The 19,818-nt window shown below is 40.2% G+C and overlaps 2 protein-coding genes across 2 annotated transcripts; both read right to left on the reverse strand.

The window, feature by feature from the left end:
* Positions 1 to 304: 304 nt before the first annotated feature.
* Positions 305 to 10,600, reverse strand: LOC118455815 (low affinity immunoglobulin gamma Fc region receptor II-like). The gene is made up of 5 exons (XM_087838151.1): positions 10,454 to 10,600; positions 10,112 to 10,241; positions 2,058 to 2,093; positions 710 to 973; positions 305 to 630 (listed from the first exon to the last, which is right to left on the reverse strand). The coding sequence occupies exons 1-5, from the start codon at positions 10,598 to 10,600 to the stop codon at positions 305 to 307; spliced, it is 903 nt and encodes a 300-aa protein (XP_087694277.1).
* A 3,048-nt stretch (positions 10,601 to 13,648) lies between these two features.
* Positions 13,649 to 19,276, reverse strand: LOC118455816 (low affinity immunoglobulin gamma Fc region receptor II-like). Its single transcript, XM_087838152.1, has 6 exons — positions 19,246 to 19,276; positions 18,527 to 18,562; positions 14,390 to 14,653; positions 14,065 to 14,310; positions 13,830 to 14,006; positions 13,649 to 13,749 (listed from the first exon to the last, which is right to left on the reverse strand). Exons 1-6 carry the CDS (start codon positions 19,274 to 19,276, stop codon positions 13,649 to 13,651), a joined length of 855 nt encoding a protein of 284 aa, XP_087694278.1.
* Between the last annotated feature and the right edge of the window lie 542 nt (positions 19,277 to 19,818).

Consider the following 19,818-nt stretch of genomic DNA (forward strand, 5'->3'; position numbering starts at 1 on the left):
TAGCGTTAACTCCTTGAAGATGGGTAAGTTATTTCCTGGAGTAACAGCAAGTCAGGAAGGAAAGGTAGATCATGAGATTGGTTCAAGACATCATCAGCTGTCATCATTGAATCACTGATTACTAATAGATGGATTAATGAATATTACCTATAGTGGCTCTGCCTCACTATAAAATCACAATGAGAGAAGGGTGGAGATGAAGTATGAACTAAACACCACCAGGTGGCACATTAATGTTAAGTCAGGGGATGGAGCTCCAGAAATCAGGTGGGATGTGGTTGTAGGTCTTGTTGTGAATGTAGGCCTACCTGCAGAAAGAATCTATATTGACTATAATGACTATATTGAACAAATAAAAGGTGTTATTAGAGTGAAGCTCCTCACCTGTAACAGTGATCCAGCTGGTTGGAGACTTGCCATGACTGCTGATGTCACACGTGTAGAGGCCTTCATCAGACCTGGAAACATGCTGGATGGTCATGTGACCTGTAGGCCTATTCCCAATGAAGACGCCATCTTTGAAGAAAGCAGCTGGGAGGTTGGAGGGAGTGGTCTCTGTTTTACAGAGCAGAGTGACGTCATCTCCCTCCATCACAGGGAGGACAGGACTCTGCAGGATCACTGATCCACCTCAACACAGAGACAAACTACAGCATTTCATCCATTTACACACAGCTTCATCAACACTAACTCCACACACTCAGCTTACCAGTGACTGTCAGGTTAACCATGTTACTGATGGGACCCTCTCTGGACTCACACCAGTAAACTCCACTGTCCTGTGTTAAGATATAGCTGATACTGCAGGAATTCCCAGTAGATTTACCCCACTCAGCTCCACACTTAGTCATGGTTTCTTTGCTTGTGTTTCTCCTCAGAGTCCATCCAGCAGAGCTGTCATCCCCCTCACAGCTCAGAGACACAGGGTCATCTTTAAAGAACTGAGAGCTGCTGGGACTCACAGTCAAATGAGCTGTGAGAGAGGGAATGATATGAATCATTTTTAAACAAGACAAAAATACCCTCAGTAATCAATATTTGAAAAGTTTCCATAATATTTTGAACATCCATTTAACATGCATCCTATTGTGCATGTTTTAAATTATTTAAATTATTTCAAATCATGGAATCAATTTATAGACCAAAATGTATTCTAAACCTTGGACTCATCAATGTGGCAAACGCTGGCAGATATAACAACTGAACACACCCTTAGCATTCTTTCTACAACAGAAATCAAATATTCTTCAGAAATTGCTTCCCATATCTGTTGCAAAAGTTCCCATAAATGTGTAGCACTTGCAGGTTGCTTTTCTTTCACTCTTCCATCTAGTTCATCCCAAACCAGCTCAATGGAGTTTAAGTCTGGAGACAGTACTGGCCACTCCATGTTTTCAAGTTCACCATCTTGTTCTTTTTTCCTGAGGCAGTTCTGGCATAGATTGGACTTATGTTTTGGGTCATTATCTTGATCTAGGATGATATTTTTGAAGTATATCTTGATGCATGCTCAATCATCCAGGTATGGAAATCCCAAAAAGTTCATTCTGTTCATCTGGGAGTAGCGTTTTTGTGAATCTGCATCTTTCACCATCTTACAATGCTGTGATTGCAGCCATTCCCCAACTCTCTTTGAATGGTACTCATGGCTATTTATATGTGGTCACTGATCAATGGTCATGACAATTTGCATACTAATGATCATAAAACTACCTTCACAGCCCATTGTTCATTCAGTGGTTTTCCGTCATTATCCAACGTACTGATTTTTGAAGTACATAAATACTGCAGACATCACCTATTTCATGTTGGCAATAACGCTGATAAATCTTGATTGATTGATACCCATGTTAATGTCACCGATTAGCCTGACTTAATAGTAGGGCGAGTTAAAAAAGACACCCTAGGTATGGTGAACTTTCTTTGTGATACAGGACAGAAAAAATGATAAGTAACATTTTTTTTAGTTGCATCCTAGAGTGAACGCTAATTCAATCCAAGGACAAAAATCTAGATAGAATAATCACTTGAAACTGCGATAGAAGAAATGTACTAACCTTCCGTTGTTGTGCAGCACACAAGTGAAATCAGAGCTGCAAAAAAGAGAGCGAGAGGTTACTTTGTTTATTTTTCTCTGCTTTGAAACCTCAGGGTGTATGTCTGTGAAGGTTCTCAGTCATCCAGGTCATTGTAGTCTAGGGAGCTTGGAAAGAAAAGCGTCTGGACTTCTTTAAGTTGCTTGAAGACGTTTCACCTCTCATCCAAAAAACTTCTCCAGTTCTCCAGAAACTCATCTTATATGGATCCAGATGAAACCATGGTGTCCTTTGATGTAGTGTCCCTCTTCACTTGCATACCCACCACAGAGGCAGTGGAGACTGTCAGAAAACGACTACAAGAAGACAGCCCCTTGGAAGACATAACCAAATTCACCCCTGATCAGATTTGCTCAATGTTACACCTCTGCCTTACCACCACATATTTCAAATACAAGAAGGGTTTCTACAGGCAAAAACATGGCTGTGCCATGGGCTCCCCGGTGTCACCTATTGTAGCCAACCTTTACATGGAGGAAGTGGAAAGAAAGGCTCTTGGCTCTTTTAAGTACCCAGCCACTGGTACAGATATGTAGATGACACCTGAGTCCTTCACTGCTCCCGTTAACGCTGTGGATAAAAACATCAAGTTCACCAGGGAAGACACAAAGAATAATTGTTTGCCTTTCCTGGACTGCGCTGTGCACATTGAAGAGAATGGCAACCTCAACATCGAAGTTTACTGGAAGCCCCCACACACAGCCACTGGTACAGATATGTAGACGACACCTGGGTCAAAATCAAAACACCAGAAGTGGAATCCTTCACTGCACACATTAACTCAGTGGATAAAAACATCAAGTTTACCAGGGAAGACACAAAGGATAACTGTTTGCCTTTCCTGTGCACATTGAAGAGAATGGCAACCGCAACATTGAAGTTTACCGGAAGCCCACACACACGGACCAGTACCTCCTCTTTGACTCCCATCACCCTCTGGAACACAAACTTGGAGTAATCAGGACCCTACACCACCAGGCAGAACATGTTCCCTCTAAGCCTGAAGGGAAAAAGAAGGAGCACATGCATGTATCTTTGAACAGAGGTGGTGGTTTACGACACCAACTGTCTGCCATCTATAATCCAGTTTTGAGATCCCTTCCCAGACGCCCTAACGCCCACTCACATCCTGGGCCATCTGATCTCAGGTAATCACATGATAGGGTGGGGTTAGGTTTCACAGTGAGCTCACCCAAAGCCTTGACTGATTGTGACCTACACCCATTTTCACACCTTGGCTCATGTGATTAGGTAGAGGATCATTAGGGGGTCCATTGTCCCTCTCGGTGGGTTACTCCCACAGAGCTTAAATCTGGGACTCTGCCATTTGACCCTAGAACTGAAGAAGCTTCTCAGGTAAGAGGTGAAACATCTTCTAGCAAATTAAAGAAGTCCAGACACTTTTCTTTCCAAGCTTCTTAGACATCAGGGTTTATGAAACATAGACTGGTGTTTGTTTGCACTTTAGGTGCTGCAGACTGAGAGGAAGCAGCAAACCATACTCTAGTGCTGTAAATGAAAAAAAAAAATAATCTCACAATTTTCTGTCATTAATCACAATTAATTGCAATTACTTGATCAAGAGCCTCCTGCAATTACACTTTTTCAACTTTATATTTAAGCTTGTAACTGACATTTATGCAATATAATGAAGTAAATGGAGAATGAACACAAAGGATGCATGCTTAAATCGAAATAGAATTTGAATAGTTTTCTTCAATCTTTTAGCACAGGTTCTCCCCTGTGAAATACAACTTTAAAAAAAGTCCTATATACTAATAGGTAACAGGGATAATATATATTAGTGCTGTCAAACAATGAATATTTTTAATCAGATCCATCACAGGGTTACTGTGGATTTATTTTGATTAATCACAATTAATTATCATTCTTTATTGTTATTATTATTATTATTATTATTATTATTATTAGTAGTAGTAGTAGTAGTAGTAGTAGTAATACGTACTTATCATGTTTATTGAACATCTTGAACATTCATGTTAACAAAAAACTCTGTCAACATTTATCCATTCTCACTGTCACTCTTGGGGAGACACTTCAAGTGCCTGAAACGAGGAACCATAGCTATGTAAAGCCTGTGTTCTCGACGATATTAATGGGTCTGTAGTTTGCTGCAATCCACTTGGCAGTTGTGTCAGTCAATATGTCCGAGGTAGACTTACTGAGTCCCCGATGCTCCGTGAGCATCTTGGACAAACTGACTGAAAGTAGTTGACAGAAACATTTCAGGGATATTTAGTCATTCTGCACTCCAGATGCATTAATAGCGTGAATTTTTTTTTTATCGCGTTCATCATGATTGCGGCTTAATCTGCATTAACGCTTTAATTTTTGACAGCACTAGTACGTATACAGCAGACAGGAAGTATGCTGTGCAATGTTTAAAAAAAAGTACACTGTCTTCTTTGTGATTTAAAAGATATACATATAAGCAGTTTATTTTTTACAAACTTTCTAAGCTAAGAGATGACTGTAAGACAGATGACTAAATATTGTTTGTTTTCCATTGAAGTGTGTAATCAATACTTAGCGGTGTTTTGTTCTGGCCCTGTACAACCTATGTGTGGTTTTAAGCACAGGTAAAACCGTTTAAAATGCATTCCTTTTTTTGTCTTTATAGTTATATAAAATGTACACATTATAATATTTTTTGTTTTAGCATTTTTCCTTTCTTTCCGGCCAATTGTCACATTATCAATTACTCTGCCCATCAAAGAAAGAAAATATAAGTGCCCCTGAATATGCCCATTAATCTGAATTTATCTTAATTCCCTAATGTAGTTGTATAACAGTCTACTGTTGTGTAAACAGCTGTATTCAAATCTTAGCCCAGACATAAAGAGAGACTCAACTTACAGAACAGCCACAGCGGAGATGTTCCATCCATCATGCTGATTGGTGTTATTAACAAAGTCTTTGCTGAGTTCACATCCGATGATACCCCACCCCCACCCCTTCTTCCTGTCTAGCTGCTTCTTCAAGTGTTCAGTGGTTTCCTGTTTACAGTACAGTTTCTCAGAAGTAAATATGAGCAGAGATGTACCAATTTGTTAAAAAAAAACCCTACATGTCAAATTATATTAATTTAGATGTAAAATTCTTCAACATAAAATTGAACATATTTTTAGCATCTTACTGTAGCACACATTTTTATTAAAACATACAGACGATCAGGGAAAATTTCACTGCACAACTTTGCAAAAGGCATAAAGTATAACATGCCTTTCTAGGAGTAATGAAATGCAACATAAAAATTTATAAGGAAGTCCTACCCCTATATCAAATAAATAGGTAGAGATTCCTTATTTGATCTGCAGGCAGTCATTATCCTTCAAGCTCAGGTCTTCTACCAGAAGCCTGGGAGCTTAAGGGCCCTGTGTTACTAGTACTGCACCCTTCTAGACAGAGATCTCGGGTGTTATTCTTTGGATCTGTTGGAGCCACTCACCCATCTTGGGGTCATTGCTCCTAGTGCTCCAATTACCACTGGGACCACTGTTAACTTCACCTTCCACATCTTCTTAAACTCTTCTCTTAGCCCTTGGTACTTCTCTAGCTTCTTGTGTTCCTTTTTCCCAATGTTGCTGTCATTGGGTATCGCTGCATCCCATCACTGCGGCCCTCTTCCTCTGCTTGTCCACTACTGCTATGCCAATCTGTATTTGAAAGCCCCACAGGATCCTAGCTCAGTCATTCACAACCATGGTAAATGGTAAATTGACTGTTTCTTATATACTGCTTTTCTAATCTGAGCACTCACACCACTAGAGTTTGACAGGTTAGGTCTTGTGGAGACCTCTCAAATAGGCATACATGTGAAGACAGAGTACCGTGTGTGTGTGTGTGTGTGTGTGTGTGTGTGTGTGTGTGTGTGTGTGTGTGTGTGTGTCAAGATATGACCCTGTGAACGACTCCCAAAGCTGGTGCCATGAGTTCAGCTTTCCACCTAAACAAAATGCTCTTTTACTCAAACAGATATAGATGTGTTTGCCATACCATATATCAGAAAGAGAAGATACAACCTCTCTCATGACCCTAGGAGGTGTGTGAGGAGAGGAGTGAACGTACTCCTCTTTTCACGGTACACAGGGTTGTTGCAGACCTCCTAGGATGAGACAGTCTATCAATCTACAAATGATTATATATTTCTAAGCATAAATGACAATCCAAAAATATAACCCTGACAGTAATGGGCTAATGTTTAAAGCTTTCACTTGAATAAAGTAACTCATATTACTGCTACTGCTATGTAATATTAGCTAAGTTCACAGCATATTCCACAAATCTCCATGCCATAACTAACTGCATCACACTCAGTGCATTTCAATCATTTCTCCAGTGAGTCTGATAGCTAGCAAAATAATAATCATAATTTTAAAAAAATAGCATGTGTAACGTACACGTATTGGAAAATTATTTACTAGGACTCACGTATCATGTGACCGGATAGTGCAAACTCCACCATTGTCATTTTCCATCAAACACTCATTAAAACAGCAACCTACAGGTATGTTAGCGCACTCATTGCTGACTGTTAGGGAGAGGGGCGGGGTCACACATTGAAACAGGCAGAGGCACAAGTCAGCCCAGGCAGAGAAATTTAGCTTTTACATTTTGTGATTCATTTTATTCTGATAAGAAAACTATTCAATCAGATAGTTATTTGTGGTGAATGAAATACAGCTACACTGTTCTCATTGTATGACGAATTATGATGGCTGTTTGGTAGCCGTTTGCATACTATGCATACTCTCTCTCTCTCTTCATATGTGTGTGTTTCTCTGGTGAAATTCAGTATGGTTCCGACAACAGTTTTATGTCAATGGACAATCCTTAATGTGTGCAAGGCAAGGTACTCTTTGTTTGTAAGTATACATCATATGTTAATAAACCTATATATATTCATGTAACCTCAATAAAAAAGCATTGTTGCGAGGGAGCAGACGAGAGCAACTGGCGTCAAGCGAAGAAACGGCATTTGTCCAGTTGGTCTCCCTCGTATACGAGAATCATAAAGAGCTCTGCTTGGTGTCTGATGCTTTGTGCTGTGTAACTGAATTGTGTTGAACGTTCCAGCGAAAAGGTTTAAGCTACAAACCTATCAACCATCTCTGAATTGAGGAGGGGGCCTAAGGGTACATCTTTTGCCATCTCAGAGTGCTATGATTGCAGCAATTCCCAAGCTCTTTGTGAATGGTACTCATGGCCATTGATCAGTGGTCTTTGATCAATGAGCTTTGCTCAATGGTCATAAGAATTTGCATATTAACGATCAAGGAACTGACCTCGCAGCCCATTGTTCCTTCAGTGGACTGGTTTCAGTCATTATGCAAATATACTGTTTATAAGATTGGGGAAACCTGCAGTCAGCTGAGACTGAAGAAGTCACTTGGAAGAGTGATGAAATGTTTCTCCCACTGAAAACGCTACGTCTAGATCAGGGGTGTCAAACTCAAATACACAGTGGGCCAAAATTCAAAACTGGATCAAAGTCGCGGGCTAACGTTAATATTCATTGGAAAAAAAATCTTCCTCCAAATATAACTAGGAATCTTTTCTTATGGACTCAAACAAGTTTTGCTGAAAAACTGAATATGGAACAAGCAAAACTTAATACTAAACAATATGTATAACTTATATAAACGTATATATAACTTAATATTGCACACATGCCTTCTGAATTAAATTTTATCATTTTATCATTTATCAGATTTTCATCATATTCTCCCACCTGTCCAGAAAGCTCCTGTTTTCTGCCTTTCTTTTTTCCATTTTGGGATAGGTAGCATGGCAGTATTTGCATGGTTGCTATGACTATGGTCAACAGAGGAGAGGGTGCTAATGGGTCCTGTTAGCAGTACATGCACTGTATAATACTGGCAGGCCAGCTCTAATAGTAATTTTGTATGGCTTCGCGGGCCAAATTTAATTAGGCCCGCGGGCCAGAGTTTGACACCTATGGTCTAGATCAGGGGTGTCAAACTCCAGGCCTCGAGGGCCGGTGTCCTGCAGGTTTTAGATCTCACCCTGGGTCAACACACCTGAATCAAGTGATCAGTTCATTACCAGGCCTCTGGAGAACTTCAAGACATGTTGAGGAGGTAATTTAGCCATTTAAATCAGCTGTGTTGGATCAAGGACACATCTAAAACCTGCAGGACACCGGCCCTCGAGGCCTGGAGTCCGACACCTGTGGTCTAGATGAACAGTTAACAGTCAACACTATCAACTTTTGGGGATGTCATAGTTAATGTCAAATGTCATAGTTACATCTGGTTACGTCTGGTTAGACACTCCTCCTTCCTGACAGTGTGGTTTAGCTTTGCCCCCCTATACCTTTATAAAAAATGCTTCTTTCCCATAAGTCTATGAAGTGAGGCAATGAGAAATGCTTCTTAGTTTTACCAAACTGCTCTTGTATGAGAGTCTTTGTTTTAATATTTATCCTAAATTTTAAACTAAAAACAAGTAAACTACATGTTTCTTTCCACTGTTTGTAGCATCAGGTCAGCACAGAGGAAATGAGATGGAGGTGTTTTTTACCCTGAATCTGCAAGCTTCTCTCTGCTTTAACCACTGAAATGTGGTGAGACAAATAAAAAAGAAAGAAAAAATCTTCCACAGTTTATCCGGTTGAAACTGGTTTCAGCTTTTTTTTGTTTTTTGTTTTGGTCAGCTAACCCACATTAAGCACCTTTTCTGCCTGTTGTCACAGACCAGGCCACATGGTATCATTCAAAAAACTATTTATTTTAAATGAAGCAATGAAACAGAAGTCTTACAAAAACCATGGATTTTGTGGTCAGTACAAGCAGTGGTGTAGATTTGGGCATGGGGAGAATAACATTGTTTAGTGCTGACCCAAACCAAACACAACAAAAATCCTCAAGGTACTGTATCTCAGTGAAAGCACCACACTGTGACTATAGACCGTTCTCGCTCCCAACGCATAACATACCGCTGTTTTGTAATGTCCCGAGATGTCTCATAGTAACGGGAAAAGTAACCTTCCGCATCCCTATGATACCCTCCAGATTGTGGATGGAATCCCATATAAGACACTCCTGACGGTAACATACTTCTGCTGTGTCTCCAGCCCTAACAATAACCTTACCCCTAACCCTAACCATAGCCTTAATCCTAATCTTAACCACAACCTTAATTGTGTCAAATAGTGTTTTCCAATGTGATTCGTAATAAGAAAGTAAAAATAATATACATCTGTAAATTCATTCCAAATGGTTCTCATGTTTTGGAAGACATGTTGGGTGGCCAAAACTTAACATACCGATGATTTATCCCATAGCGTTGGTATATTATGTTTTGGAATGAGAACATGTTGGTGACTGAGCTCAGGTGGCTTTTATAGAGCTCTGGCATAATAGGCCCAGGTGTTGCCATTGTCACTAATTGGAAATGGCTGTCTTCACCCCCCAATACCTGCAAACAAGGCACAAAACATACACAAACAGGCCAACAAAAAGGCAAGATGGAGTGGGTTGTCACACTATCCAAAAGTCATGGGCGGTGGAGATTATCCCAGCCTACTTCTGGTTATTACACAAGAGCTAACATAGCTTAGAATCACCATTTAACTCAACTTGCATATTTTCAGCCTGCTGGAGGAAGCTGACATAAACCCATGCAGAAATAGGTTGAACTTGTGGGGTGGCACTGTAAGCCACCGATTAAGTACATCTAATAAAAGTAAAAATGATTTAAGATAAAGATGCTCATCCTCCTGCTCATCTGGGGGAACATCAGAGCTTTCCAAGGCCAAGCTTTTTCAGCTTTCCAAGAGACATAATCTCTTAGGCGTGTCGTGCATCCACCCCAATGTCTCCTCCCTCTAGGACAGGTTCAGAGCACCTAGCCCAGGAGACATCCCAATCAGATGCCCAACTATCCTAACTGGTTCCTTTTCAAGTCCCTCCATGAACTGCCACCTTATTGTGGTGGAGGGCTCCTTATATGTTCAGGTGCACAGAACATACTGTACAGAGCTGTGGCTGCAAGGTAGTTGATGGCTGTGGTATTCCCTGGATGGTGGACACCAGAGGTGAAGGTGGTGGTGGTGGTGGGACATTGTAAACCTGTGGTACTCCGGATGCAGCTGACAGGTACCTGCAGTGCCAAGCAGAGTGTGGCTCTGACAGTAGCTTGTGAAAATTACTTGGATTTAGGAGAGTTTGGTCAAGCCATTGAACAACACCTTTGGACAGCCCTGAAACAATTCTGATAAACTGTCTAGCAACTCAAGAGGGAAAAAAGTATAGTATAGTACAGTAGGGGTGCTGTTGACATCAATTAAGGATATATTCAGGTGGGAGGAATACTTTTAGGATCTCATTAAACCTTCTGTAGAGTCTGGAAACAATGAGGATGACAGGTCCATCCCTGGGTGTGATGTCACTGAGGTAGTTAAACAACTCCTTGGTGGCAGGGACCTTGGGATTCATTCTGAGTCCCTTAAGGCCCTGCATGGTGTAGGGCTGTCATGGTCAGCATAGTACTGTAATGTTATTTGGAGATAAACGGTGGTGGTTGCCATGTTTAAAAAGGAGGACTAGAGCCCACCCACCCGACCCTTGATGGCAGTAAAGCATGATAGGAAATATATTCTTTAGATTATGTTTTTCTAAAGGATTTAAACATTGTTACCACCTATATGTTGAAAATTTGAACTCATACTGTAAAATTTGTTTGTTTGAATTGTAGAAGCAATGGAAATGAATGAGGAATTCTATAAATTAGAGACCCCAAAAGGTTGATTCTGTTTATCTGAATGTAACGTTTTCAGTGAGAGAACCTTTTGGGATTTACTTATCTGGATGACTGAGCATGCATCAAGATATAAATGAGAGAGCTTGTTATACAGTGACTGAGTCCAGTCAGACTGCTAGGAACTGTTGTTAATGAATTTCTTTCATTTGATCCATGGCTATGGACATTATATCTGTCTTTATCTCATGGTCCTGGGTCAGTGACCTATTGCGTTTTTTGTTTTGTATTATTATTATTAATCTTCATCATGATTCATCATTACTAGTCTCTTGGCTTCTGTTTTGTATTTCTATCTCCCGAAGTTCCTTCGTATATACTGATTTCTAGTCTTTAGGTTTTGTTAACATGCCTCCCCCTGTGTTCCGTGGTATGTTATCCTGGTTTCTATGTCTACTCTGTGCCTTTCCCGTCCCACGTTTCAGGTCTCTATGTTCTCTGTCTCTACCTTGTCATTCTTGCCATTACGTTTGTGTGTTTCCCGTTTTACTTTGACAGTCTGTGTTCTATGAGAATGTATTATGTTTTGCTTCCCCCCTGTCTAGTCTTGTCTAATTAGGTTCAGCTGTGCCTCCCTCCTGTTGTGCATTTTGTTACCTCGTTTGTGTATATATAGTGTGTGCTTTCCTCTGTTCCTCGTTGGTCTGTCTGCGTGCTTTCCTCCATTTTGCCCCAGTGTGTCATCCTCTGTGTTCTTTTGTGTCTCCTCCTTGATTTTCTGTCTCAGGCTTTGATAGGTTTTGCTATTTTCCTTTCTAATTGTCCTTGCCTTTTGTATTTGTCACAGTCAGAATAAAAACACACCTTTCTGCTATTATCCGCCTTCGCTTCCATGCCTGTATTTGGGTCCACAATCTCCTCACGCCATGCCGTCTGCCTCACCAGACGTTACACTTTATTCAGTAAAAAGTTATTTCAGTAATGTTTAATATATTTTGGGCTCATGGACAGCTATTGGTCAGTAAAACAAAACAAAAAACACTCAGAGCACAACACTAAAGCATCAACTCAAACTTTTAAGAGCACTTGCATAATTTGCAGGGTATGTTCAATACTAAGAATGTGTTAATGAGTCTTTTAGCACTTTGCAATTTCCATACTATGAGCTGCAAACTAAAGTCTGAGTGAAATCTGTAGTTCAGTTTTTTCAGAGATGACTGTCAGGATGGCAGTGAGGTTACAGGAAGAACCAGCTGGTTTTCCTCAATCCTTACACATCTCTGGTGTAGTGACGTCATGGAATCTTTTAGATACTAAAGGCTCTGGTGTTATAGTCTGAGCATGAAGTGAAAAGTGGGGCAGGATGTGGTCAGTGTGTGTCTGAGCTACACCACCTGCTTTCAGCGTTTACTTTGTTTTAAAGTCTTTACTTTATACACCGTTCGATAGTCGACCTTAATCAGTAATAGGTAATAGGAGACGTAATAGGTCTCAAAATGCGCACTCCGGAGTGTGCGGTCGCTGGATTGGGACACAGCCAGAGTAGCCGAGCAACAGTTGGCGTGTGGATTGTTTGATGAATGGTTCTGCCGTTCGTGAGGTGAAAGGGTTTCTGTTGGACGGTGTTTGGGAATGTACTTAATGTAGCTTCTCTTTTTTCCAGGAGGATTGTGGAAAAGAGAGAACTGAACACTAATGTACATTAACACAGGAGAGGGTGGAACGTTCACCACGGACCACTGAGAAAAATCACTGCACGGGACTGGCAACTGACAAACAGAGAACATGAACACTGCGAATTATTGTGACTCTTGTTGTTATTTTTTGCTGTAAATAAATGCATTGTTTTCATTCATTTGATTGCTGCTAAGGGTGGCCCAATCATATAGGTAGGGCTGGATCAGGTGACCATGAATCCTCCCTTAATTATGTTACAATAGCTCTTGGGTGCTGGAAGATTCCCTTGATGAGCTGAGTGTTTCTTCTTAGGTCAGCTTTTTCTCTCAATATACGCCACTCTGCATTCTGAATGTCTTTTCCTTTCCTCCTCCCTTCACCTCTACCAGTCATGACAGATGGCTGTCCCTCCCTGACCCTGGTTGTGTTGGAGGTTTCTTCCTGTTAAAAGGGAGTTTTTCCTTCCCACTGTTTCCAGAGTGCCTTCATTGGCGACATAAACAAAACTGAACTGAAGAATGGAGGAATATAAGGAATAATTCTTCTGCTTGCACCATTTACAATGACTTTTAGATAAGCAGAACAAGTGCACGACTAGCAGTAAAGTGCAAAGCAGACAGACTCAATTGAAAAGTAAGTTTTCTTTTATTGTACATGATTATTTCTAATTATCATCAATCCTCATATCAACCAAAACAACTTTGAATCTTTCCATGTTTTGGTATTTTGAGACTTCAGCTTCAACTACATATTATATTAAGAACTTGTATGTATCAGTAAAGAATACATTTTTAAAAGCTGATTTGAAATGAAAATAATGAAAAAAATGTGTGCACATGCTCAGAAAATATTTTTAAATATTGAAATATATATTAGCTTTTGCCACCTAATCTTAAAACACCTTCAGGTTTCAGATAGAAAAGCTGAATGCCTTGTGTTTGTTAAATACTGCAATATATATCCATCTCTTTGCAGGAGATTTACATTAAGAAAAACCAGAGATGAACATCAGAGCCCATTTCTTCAAATTATCTCTACAACAGAGGTGGCGAGGACAAAGTCAGTGAGACAAGCATTAATGAGAAACATTTAAGAACTTTACATCAACATAGATGCTGAACATGAGCCCTGATTCAGAAATGATGCACTGTAGTGGCATCATCGTAGTCATTGGCCAAACCATCTCCAGCCTGTGTGGATGGGGTCTTTACCATAGAGACATACGGGTCATGTCCTATAAACATTACAAAACTGTATCAGTAAAAAAGTTCACATAGAGAGGAGTTACTAATCAACATTTATTCAGAGTGTCACCTGTGATTTTGTATCGAAATAAAGACACCATGAGGAGAGTGGAGATGAAGTATGGAATAAAAACCACCAGGTAGCGCATCAGTATGAAGTCAAAATGCTGGAGGGGTGTTACAGAGGGCAAACCTGCAGAAGTGGGTGGTTTTTTGGTTGCAGATCCACCTGTAGAGAGAATTCCACCTGTGAGGGAATTATGTCAATGAAGTAAGAAGCAATATGATAGAGTGAAGCTCCTCACCTGTGACAGTGATCCAGCTGGATGGAGACTCTCCATGACCGCTGATGTCACACTTGTAGAGGCCTTCATCAGACCTGGAAACATGCTGGATGGTCATGTTAACTGAAGACCCATTGCTGATGAGGGAGCCATCTTTATAGAAAGCAGCTGGGAGGTTGGAGGGAGTGGTCTTTGTTTTACAGAGCAGAGTGACGTCATCTCCCTCCATCACAGGGAGGACAGGACTCTGCAGGATCACTGATCCACCTCAACACAGAGACAAACTACAGCATTTCATCCATTTACACACAGCTTCATCAACACTAACTCCACACACTCAGCTTACCAGTGACTGTCAGGTTAACCATGTTACTGATGGGACCCTCTCTGGACTCACACCAGTAAACTCCACTGTCCTGTGTTAAGATGTAGCTGAAGCTACAGGAAGAACCAGCTGATTTTCCCCACTCAGCTCCACACTGGGTCTTGGTTTCTTTGCTTGTGTTTCTCCTCAGAGTCCATCCAGCAGAGCTGTCGTCCTCCTCACAGCTCAGAGACACAGGGTCATCTTTAAAGAACTGAGAGCTGCTGGGACTCACAGTCAGACGAGCTGTGAGGGAGAGGGGATGATAACAATACATTTTTAACAAAACAAAATTGTGGTAATAGCAAAATACCCTCAGTAGTCAGTTCTATTTGAAAAATATCCTTAATATGTTGAACACCCATTTATCATACATCCTCTTGTGTATTTTTTGAATTATTTATTCTGTCTTGCATTTGTTATTTCTGCTATCTAAAGTAATTGGATAGCAGAAGTGGGGGGATTAATCCAAATATTGTACAATGGTATCGACACTAATACTTAATTACTAATGCTTACTAATTATTATTACCTTATTATTATTATTAACTTATTAATTGCTTACTAATTACTTGCTAATGCTTACTTACAGTAACCATTATTCAAATGGGAGGCAAAGCCTTCAGCTTTCAGATCATTACATACATGAATATTAAGTGTAACCAGTTCCCAGTTGGATTTGGGAGACATATCCCATATGGAAAAGAAATAGTAAAAACATATATGATTTACTCATGACAGTGGCCACTTTCTCATTGCTTTCATATATTTTTTTAGTAAGTATCCAAAACATACAAGTTTCATTATATAATTTCTCAAGGGATCTTATATGTGTTTTCACTCGTGTATGCTTTTCATACAAGTTTCATACAAGACAGATACAAACTTTTTAAGATTTATATATATCTTTTCCATATGGGATACTATCTTTACTTTTAATATCAGACTTAAGACTTTCCTTTTTGACAAACCATATACTTTGGGTTCAATCAGGTGACTCTAAATCCTCCTTTAGTTATCATGTAATAGACTGTTTGTCATTGTCCATGGGAGCAGCTTTGAGGAGTGTTTCATCATCAGATTGATTACCACCTGGGTGGAGCTGCCTACCTCACACCTGAGCCTCATCCTGGGTCAATCATTGAACTATTTAAGCCAGTTTGTTCAGTCATTCACTGTGGTAACTAGGCCCTGTCTGCGGTCTGTTTGTTCCTGTGATTCCCAGCTTGAATTTAACCCCGCTTCTTTGTGCTTGGGTCTCCACAATACTCTGCTCTGGATTCTCTGCTTGCCGTTTTTACTGAGGGTTTCATCAGTCAGTCGCTCCGCCTGCCTGTCCTCCTGTCATCCCAATATTTGTGGGTGCCCCAGAGATCATTCTCCTCTTCACACTCGCTCTTCAGATCCTCCCACAGAACCACCGCTGTGGCTCCTAGGCCTGGCCCGGCCCTGCATGTAAGCCTCAGCCTGACTCACCTGCCTCCTTACTGGTTTGTTAGTCTATTTTTCCTCTGTTACAGACTACTGTGGCCCCAATCATGGCTTCTCAGAGCAGCCTCCCTTTTACACTGTTCCCGCTTCCTCTGGCTCCTGTGTGTTCCCTGTTTTCTTTTTCTTTTCTTTTTTTTCATTTACTCACCGTTTTCTGTACATAAAGCAAAAGTAAAGCATAAAGTAAAAACTTCCTTACGTGTGTGTGAGCATGCCACCTTCATGCTATGCCTGGTTTATAACACTACTGAGGGCTTCTCATCTAGACCCATGGAGGGACAGTTGTGATTTGGCTTGGATATTTATTATTATTGGATTCTTGGATATTTATATTAAATTGAATTGGATTAACAAAAAATCATTTATTTTTATTTTTTGTACATGAATACTTGAACTCAAAGTGTAATTAAAATATAAACAAATAAATAAATGGAGGTATAAATTAGAGATGGACCAATCCGATATTACGTATCGGTATCGGTCCGATACTGACCTAAATTACTGGATCGGATATCGGAGAGAAATTAAAAATGTAATCCGATCCATTAAATATCACAAAAGCACCTCAGAAAACTTGCGACATGGCGTAACTCAGCTCATAACCGTAGCACGTTGCAGCAGTATGCGTCACGTGATAGAGTGGCTGTGGCGTGCCAGACCTGTCGGTGGTCTGGTTGAGCATTTGGAGCCTTGCTACCAACCCGGCATTTCATCTCCGAGAAAGTTTTCCCAGAGAGAAGTAAAGCAAGTGTTTAAGTCCATCTCAGAATGTTTGTAAAGCATTCCCACATTAAGCTTAACAACCGATATATGGAGCGACTGCCTCTTCTTGCTGCTACTTCAATCATGAAACTGATCAATGATCAGCTGATCGGCTTTTCTGTCGCTAGTCCCTCTCTCTACTTCGTTTTTGGCCCACTTTGCACCAGAAAGAGGAAACCAGCGGCTGAACAACATCGGTATTGGACATAAAAAAGTGGTATCGTGCCATCTCTAGTATAAATACATGTCCAGGACACCTGGGACTTGGACTTGAAGGACACCCTTAGTAGCTGAAAAATGAAGCCAATGTGCTATTTTTTTTTCCTGTCCTGTCCGGCACTGTACCAATCAGAATAAGTCTGAAGGCCAAGAAAAATGCCCAATAGATATATTTTCCCAACTGGAGCTTTCACTATACTGTCCCACTTGATTGGCATAGTTTATTCAATTGTTATTATTATTTTTAAGTTATCACCATCAGAATGGACAGGATCGGGTATCCGGAAGAAGAACGAAAGAGAAGCTGGGAAGAGTTTTAACAGAAGGCGAGGGAAAGGAAAAATAAAGAAGAAGAATAGAGAGAAAAAGGACTTAAAATCTGACAAATCTGACTAAAAAGAAGACAACACAGTAGGGAAACCAAAGCAACAGTAAACATAAGTAACAGTGCAGAAGCCACAGCACGCCGTGCTGACAAGCCTGCAGGCTCCGCCAGCAGCCGGCTACACCAGAGTAACCCAAGCCCCTTCAGGCACCATCACCTCCAGAGGGGCAATCTACTGCCAGACCCAGGAGATGGTTTCCCTTACTCTGGGTTGGAGACAAGCAGACCGCTGCCGATAATGCACCTCAGTTATGCACCTGTACCTCAAGGCCCTGCATGTGGGGTGGTGTACAAGAGAGGGAGAAGGAAAGGAATTGGGGAGTGCAAGGTACTCCCTCCCTGATCGCCAATATAATTATCAACTAAGAATTGAGGGGTTTTTAAATTAATAATCCCCCCCCCCCCCCCCCCCCCCCCAAAAAAAAAGATCATACCACTCTAAACTCATTGAAACCCAAAATTATAACAAAAAATAAAATCTGATTAACTGTTCTACCCTATTTTCCAAGTGTCATGAAGTTGCCTTAACCTCCTAGGACCTGGCATCCACATATGTGGACATCATATTTTGGGTCATTTAGACCAAATACTAAATTTTGCTCTACAAGGGCCTGATGTCCACTTACGAGGACATTATACTGCTACTGTTCTATCAAAATTTGAAACTAATATCCTCATTTGTGGCTCTCATTTTTCTTAGAAACAAAATCAGGTAAAAAAAAATCTGGTAATTCTTTGTTTTTACATTTATCGGGCCCCAATATGCCCAAATATCAAAGAGTTCGGGTCTTAGGAGGTTAAATAAAATAGCAAATTGCATTAAAACAAGATTATGCCTCACCTTCAATGCTAAAATGAAAAATGACCTAAAAACCATGTTTTTCTATTATAGTTTTTTTTTTAATTATTTTTAGAAAGATTAATTTACTTATTATCTGTCATCTCTTACTCTGTACTGCAGAAGCTCAGGTTGCTGAATGCTTGAAACAGTTTTGTTCTATTCTTGCTTTTCTTGGTTTCCACAGTAACGGGATATCCCAATTATGGTCATCTTGGACACCGAAGGCGCATCTACTAACTTTTCTAAGCTTCTGTTTGTTAAGGGCAGGAATTTTAAAGGAAAGTCACTTAAATAGGGGAGAAGTTAAAAAGCTTTTTTCATTTAGAGGATGAACAAGGGGGCTGTACCAAGACCCGGGAAAAAGATAAATAATTATTATGGAAATGAACTCTTTAAACTGTAATAGAAAACATTTACAGACCTCGCTTCGTTGTGCAGCTCAGCATTGAGATCGACACTGCAAATAAAGAGGGTCTGGTTAGTTTATGGTTTCATAGAGTGTGGGAAACATGCACTGATGGTTGGTTGGTCAAATAAGCACAGGAACTAGCAAACCATGCACTAATATATCTATACAACAGGCATGCAATAGAAAAAATGCAGACAGTGTCTCCTTTTGTTGCACTCTATATCTACTTGTTGCCTTTTACAGACTTATAAGATAAAAGGACTGAACACTTTGCTGTTCCTTTATTTGCTCAATATGTAGTGAGTGCCCAGTAGTAATATTTGGTTCTGTGTCCTTTGTATTTGTGTTTATACTTTTAAAATACTTTAAAAAAATGGGAACAGTAAAAAATTCCCTTAAAGTTTCCCCTTTTCACAACCTTCTATGGCTCATCATCCATCATAGTGTTGACTCCTTTTAGTCACCTTCACTGAATATGTCTGCGTCCAAAAACCTTAAAACGCCTTAACCCAAAGAAGTTATTACCTTGTAATAAACATTGTAGAAAATTTTTATCCTTTTTAACCATTTTTTTGCAGCTACGAGTCACAAGGCCATTCAGATTCTGTCATTCTGTAGCGCTGCATTGCCAAACTGCAGCTTCATCCTAATACAATTCTTGAAAATTCAATAAAATCTAAAAGATTAATGTCAAATCTTAGCCCACAGTTGAAATAAAAAAGTGTACTTACAGATCAGCCAGACTGGAGTCAGTCCCTTCATTGTGCTCCTTGATGACATCAATCAAGTCTACCAACAATTCACAGTCACGTTAGGTAACAAAACCCTCCTTCTTCCTGACTGATAGTGTGTTTCAGTGGTTTCCTCTTCAAAGAAACTAAAAAAAAAGGCAAACAGTTATTTCTTTCTTTTGGAATAAAGTGACTTGCATTCGCACTAAACACAAACACAGTGGTTCAGCTGTACCAGTGAGGTCTTTTTTGTGAAGGCCTGACACCTCTCTGCTTTTGATTTGCTTTGACCATTGGGGGGTTGGGTTATATCTCTTTGTGTTTCATTAGTGGATATGTGAAAGTGAGCGAATGGTTTGTGTATGTGTGCATACCATTGTTTGGATATATTTGTGAGGACCAAAAAATTGAATGTTATTACATTGTTTGGGACCAACTGTCCCTCATAGGGACAAAATGCCTGTTCCCATGAGTTTGAAGGCATTTTGACTTTCAAAATGTGGTTTTAGTGTCAGGGTTACTGTTAGGTATTATAGTGAATAAGGACTGGTGTCTTGCAGATTTTAGATATCA

Source organism: Neolamprologus brichardi, chromosome 3, assembly GCF_056152115.1.
Source record: "Neolamprologus brichardi isolate AB-2024 chromosome 3, ASM5615211v1, whole genome shotgun sequence".
In the NCBI taxonomy this organism is placed as follows: Eukaryota; Metazoa; Chordata; class Actinopteri; order Cichliformes; family Cichlidae; genus Neolamprologus; species Neolamprologus brichardi.

Coding starts and splice junctions, on each gene's coding strand:
- LOC118455816 (XM_087838152.1), bottom strand. CDS start 19,276: ATGAAGGGACTGACTCCAGTCTGGCTGATCT. Junction 14,654..18,526: donor GAGCTGCACAACGAAGCGAG/GTCTGTAAATGT, acceptor TCTCCCTCACAG/CTCGTCTGACTGTGAGTCCC. Junction 13,750..13,829: donor ATTTCGATACAAAATCACAG/GTGACACTCTGA, acceptor TAATGTTTATAG/GACATGACCCGTATGTCTCT.
- LOC118455815 (XM_087838151.1), bottom strand. CDS start 10,600: ATGCAGGGCCTTAAGGGACTCAGAATGAATCCCAAGGTCCCTGCCACC. Junction 974..2,057: donor GTGCTGCACAACAACGGAAG/GTTAGTACATTT, acceptor CCTCTCTCACAG/CTCATTTGACTGTGAGTCCC. Junction 631..709: donor GGTTAACCTGACAGTCACTG/GTAAGCTGAGTG, acceptor CTCTGTGTTGAG/GTGGATCAGTGATCCTGCAG.